This window comes from Gymnoscopelus braueri, assembly GCF_963280865.1.
Source record: "Gymnoscopelus braueri genome assembly, chromosome: 7".
NCBI lineage: Eukaryota > Metazoa > Chordata > Actinopteri > Myctophiformes > Myctophidae > Gymnoscopelus > Gymnoscopelus braueri.
The window spans coordinates 27,854,914-27,860,913 of NC_137608.1; the positions used below are offsets into that span (position 1 = coordinate 27,854,914).

At 42.9% G+C, this 6,000-nt stretch overlaps 1 protein-coding gene across 1 annotated transcript in view; it reads right to left on the reverse strand.

Annotated features, from left to right (window-relative positions):
- Positions 1–6,000, reverse strand: part of frmd3 (FERM domain containing 3) — a gene marked incomplete at its 5' end in the record, with an annotated part of 72,119 nt that overhangs the window by 41,501 nt on the left and 24,618 nt on the right. Inside the window, one exon of the mRNA XM_080432445.1 lies at positions 658–736. Coding sequence (XP_080288571.1) covers positions 658–736 — 79 coding nt within the window. The remainder of the gene's footprint in view (positions 1–657; positions 737–6,000) is intronic.

Here is a 6,000-nt window from a genome sequence, read left to right on the forward strand (position 1 = left end):
GCCCGATCGGCATTAAACTGTGCTCACCTGGATGCACGAGCAGAACCTCTGCCCTACATTTTTCAGATCGGCCTGTTATAGCGCCTCCAGCGACACATTTTTTGTATTACTCCTACAGATGTTGTCCAAACATCACGCAAATCGGTACACATTATCTCTATAGTCATGTGATCATGACAAATCTGTCCAATTTTTCATATTCCATCCTGATTGGCGAATTCCGAACATTGCTGGCCCACAATAACCTACCTGACCTGGCGGAGACCTGTGCACCGAGGAGCACTTTTTCTAGTTTATCTATCACTTTACTACACACAGAATCAGGGCCGGACTGGGACCAAAATTCGGCCCTAGCATTTTGGCCCAGACCGGCCCACCACAACCGGCGTGCAGATAGCAGACACTCTACCGCAATCTTCCGCGCCCGCGCGCTTTGCGTGCGGCCGACCCCCCCAGCCTCAAGCCAGATCTCCTAGCCTTCCCAATTGTCAGGGACATTACCGTAACTAATAATTGGGCCGTGCAACCCGGAAATGAACAGGAACAAAAATATAATAAAAAAGTAAATAAATGTGGCCCAGTAGCCCACTGTCCGCCCCTGCACAGAATTGGTGAGCATAACATTATCAACCAATCACAGTATCATCAGACTTTTACCTGGTGAGCTCTTCCTTGATCTTCATTGGCTCGTTAGGGTAGAACTTGACCCGGAAGCACATGGTGTAGGGCTGCTGGGCTGTGGAGTGCATCGCAATACACACACGCACACACGCACGCACACATACATAAACATTAGGCCTTTAGCAAGGAAAGAGTAGAAGGTAAAGCAAATAAAGAGTGGGAGCAATGCGTAATGTATTCTCCACCATACAACGGTGTCGTTCGACAAAAATAGCTAATCTTTAAGCTCAGCGCATCACAATGCAACACGTTGTGAGCGACACATCCTATGATTAAATAAATTAGACTTAACTCATTGAGTCCCATTGACGTGTTTCACGTGTTTTACCGCAATGGCGCAACCTGCCAATGACGTGTTTGACGTGTTTTTGAAAACACAACTTTTTATTTTTTGAAAAAAACGTTCAGAACCCAAGATATCATCATTTGAAGATTTGCTGCTCCATTCACTTCTTGTTTAACTTTTTACTGAAAAAGGCTGTATCTCGGCTCCTGAGCACCTTTTTTTTACGATGTATTTTTCAATGTTATGTTATTTTCAAAAGGCAGACAATTAATGTCAAAAAGGTCCAATGACCTCGTTGACATTTGTGAAACCACACAGTGCAACCCTCAGTGATTAGCACCCATCAGGGGATAGATTATACTGGAGATAAATATTCTGTGACTACTTGAAAAGGTATAAGAAAATTGAAAAATTGCTGGCACAGTTCGCAATTATTTTTCTATTTCATTGGCACTGAATGAGTTAAGACATCAAACTAGGGAGCGTCATAGAGAGATGAAAAAATAAGTGAGTGCAGAGAAAAAAGAAAAGGTGTCAAAGGAGTGCAAGAGGAGAGGGAAGGAGTCAATAAGTTAAAAGCGTTAAAAGGTTGGTGATATGAGTGGGTGACAACGGGAACACACAGTTCTGTCCCTGATTAATCATTTGATAATTACAGTAATTAGACATACATCACACAATCACACCATGCATCTCACACACACACACGCACGCACGCGCGCGCGCGCGCACGCACGCACGCACACACACACACACACACACACACACACACACACACACACACACACACACACACACACACACACACACACACACACACACACACACACACACACACACACACACACACACACAGTGAGAGAACTTCTCTAATGGACAAACTTGAATCAGTTTTCTGTTATTTTGATCTGAAGCCCAAAGCACTTTGTTGTGCAACTTATGTTTGGGTTTTCTGTAAAACATATGTATGCGTGTGTGTGCGCGCATGTGCAGCAACTGTGTCAGATCTGGACCCTAGGAGAGGATTTGAGATTAGAAAAGAACACACACGCGCACGCACGCACGCACGCACGCACGCACGCACGCACGCACGCACGCACGCACGCACGCACGCACGCACACACACACACACACACACACACACACACACACACACACACACACACACACACACACACACACACACACACACACATTTGCAGACAGTCAGTAAGTTCTGGGGCTTGGATCAAACGTTAGAGTGAGACTGAAAATCCCTGTATGAGAAATTGAGAAGAGAGCTCACACAGTTGACATCACACAGTAAATCCCATAATGTATTTTTAGAAACTTTGAGTAGCCAATTATTTGTACCCCTTTTTTTTCAATTTGGTCGTAATGCCAATTAAGTCCTCCCACTGCTGTTGTACCCTACTGGTTCACCCCCGCCGGGAGGGCATAGCCCCTTCGTCCTACTCCACCCGTTCAACATTCCCCGCTGCGGCGCTGACAGGTCCAACCCCAGCCCGTAGAAATACGTGCAGTGACAAAGATAACCCTCCCCGCCGGCTCCCCTCCCCTGAACACGAAGCACCACAGTGGATTTTACCCCTGCGCCACCCTAGCGGCCCATAACATAGACGTGCATATATGCAGCATAATGTAAAGATATAATGTAGCGCAGAAACCCTCTAACCTCCCAACGCTAGGTGACTAGGTCAAAATAAGGCAGTAAGCAGTGATCTAGCAGAGCAAAGCTCAAAATCAGAGATGACAAGGGCCGTTTCTCAATACCAAGAACGCAAAAGGACTTGCGTCCTTTGTTCTCCTCAAGTTAGAGAACGTTCCGAGGAAGGACAGACGCTCAGATGACTGAATGAATGCCCTTTGAATGTGTTGTGGATGAAAATATCACATCTTTACAGAGATTAGTGTGACATGGGACTAGGCTGGACTTGGTTGCACATGATATGAACTTTTTCTGAGCTAACTTTATGTTTTGAATAGCAGCAATCACAATACAAAGTGTAGCACAACACTAAGACAATTGAACACTGGATTTATATTCCACAATGGATATGTAGTTTGTAAACACAGAACAGAGGAGGCGTCGACAGGAGGCTTGTCAACGCATGTACCTCATTTCACTTTCAACCTTAATTAAAGATCAAGATGTGAGCAAAGCCATAGACTACAGTATAAGTATGAGTCATTTCACAACTAAGAGCTTCATTATTAAGTATTACATTTTAACCTGTCTCAGAAACTAAGTAGGCTTTTCTAAGAGTTTATCTACTCTTGGTGAGCACACCAGTATTGAATTGCAGATTGGCTCCAACTAATGAAGTTGATTAAACAAGCGGACACCCGCAATCATCACCACACCACATAAATACACCTGCAATTAACCTGTTTCTTCTGCTTCACAACCTCCACTCCCCATCCTCCACCTTTCTCCTGCAGTCCTATCACTCTCCACCTCTCCCCACTCGCTCTCCATTCCTCTATGAACTTATGGGGGACAGGAAAGGAGCCACAACAATAAACCGCCCCAGAGCAGAACCACGACATTTAAGCTGTTGATTTGCATTTTCACGACAGGCCATGGGATTTGTAGTTGTGGTCACGGTTCCATAGCCCGGACAGACGGACGGACGGACGGACGGACGGACGGACGGACGGACGGACTTAAGTACAATTCTGAGGTATTTTTACTTCTACTCCACTACATTTCAGAGGCAAATATTATAATTTTACTCCACTACAATTATTAGAAATCTTTAGTTACTAGTTACTTTGTAGATTTTTACATTTATTACAAAATATCCATTTCCCACTTCAGCCCTATACACATTTCGGTCATTTGAAACTAGACGATCTACAAGCTCACAATGCATTGTAGAGCTTGCTATTTTCAAAAGATTGTTATACATTTTATACATTTGAAAACTTGTGAAACTGGACATTCTGCCTAAGGAGTACTTTCTACTTTTGGTACTTTAAGTACATTTTGATACCAATACTTTTGTACTTTTACTAATGTAAATTTTGAATTCTGGACTATTACTGTACTTGTAACAGAGTATTTCTACATTGCAGTATTGATACTTTTACTCAAGTAAAAACATTGAGTACTTTTTCCACCACTGGAGGTGTGATCTCTTACTAGTGAGATTGTTAACTTGGTGTGTGCAAAAGTCAAAATAACTCCCAGGGTGATTACTACTGTGCTCAAGTAATTTAGAACATAATTCAAAACACTGTCCTTGACTTATATTATGCTGAAAGCATTTTGATTGATAAATGTCACTTGAAATGTTGATGATGGAACGTATTTATAAGCAGTATCCCTATTTAAAAATATATATCATATTTGTAAGCTGGCTTACAACAGTTGACTAGAGTTTGAGACCAGCAACCAAAGCAGTTATGCCATGGCACCAGTAATGTTTGTAAACAAGAAACCCGCCTATAAAGGATTTGAAATGACGGATACAAGAAGTGGTGACATGCGGTCACCCAGTCTGGGCTGTGGCCAATCAAATTGTTGAATGTGACCATGAAGCAACCGTTTCCTCAAATTAATCAAGGTTGAAAAACTGCATCGCCTATTTCTCACCTAAAATGTAAAAAAACAAAACAATGTTGGACTTCAATGGTGAAATAGAGATATTACAAGCAGCTATTTCTCTGCAATTGGCTAGTTCGCAATTCTCTACTTCATTGTTAAGTCAAACAAGGACAAACTACATCCCATAGCCTGGAGGGACAATTGTTCTGCAAATGGCAAGATCGCCTGGCAACAGAACACAGTGCAGCTACAGAACACTACTGTACTAAGTGAAGTGAAAGCTACCCTCCCACTGCCAAAAGAACTAGAGCTGCTTACTTCCGCACGCTTGAGGAGGATATTTTTTAGAGCATTTAAGGGAAAAGGGGCTGGGCACAGAAAGACGCATGCATGAACACACACAAACACATACACACGTGCACACACACACCCTAACGTGAGAATAAATCCAGCCACAGGATGAAGTGACTGTCACTAAAACTCCCTCTCTCTCCCTCTCCCTGTCTCACTCTCCCTATGCTTTCAGTCTGTCAACTCCCCTCATCCCCATTTGTCTCTTTCATCTCCTCAATTTCCTCCTTTGTCCTCCCTAATCTGACTTCTCTCTTTAGCCTCGCTATTTATCACTGACTCCTCTCTCTCTCTCTCTCTCTCTCTCTCCCCCTCTCTCCCCCTCTCTCTCTCTCTCTCTCTCTCTCTCTCTCTCTCTTTCCATCTTCATTTGTACACTCCTCTGAAGTGAAAAACGCCACTGATAGTCCTATTATTAATTGATGTTGCAAGTTATTAATTTATGTTAGTCTGTTCCTGCAGAAAGAGCGAGAGAAAAAGAGAGGGAGAAGGAGACACACACACACACACACACACACACACACACACACACACACACACACACACACACACACACACACACACACACACACACACACACACACACACACACACAGAGAGAGATAATGGGAGGGGTAAAATATGTAGAAAAAGTGAGAGTGCACAGAAAATCCTCAGTGTCAATTAAGCTGAGAGTGCAAAAATGAATGCTAATGTACTTGTTGCTAATTATAGTTGTGCTTTTACAGGTCTATTTGGGTTCATTTTCACAGTCTCAAAGCTAAACTGACTTTTACTGTGTGTTTGTGTATGGTATTAATACTGTTAGACTCGGGCATTATAGGAGGAATAATACAGTACATGACATTTTTGCATTATGGCCTTCACTCCTTCAAAACAGTAGCCAGTGATGGCTCATTCAACCAACAATTAAGGGTAAGAATGAATCAATGGATTTTACAGTTGTTCCGGTGCCGATAGTATTGGAAATATGCCTCCAATACTGCTTAATATGCTGGATCAGGTATAAGCGAGTGAGCAAGCCTATGAACCGAACCAATATCAAGTAATTTATCTCATGATGATAGCTTATTTACACTCTGGAATGCACTCCCCAACCATATAAAAAATGCCCCCGCCCTCCCCTCCTTCA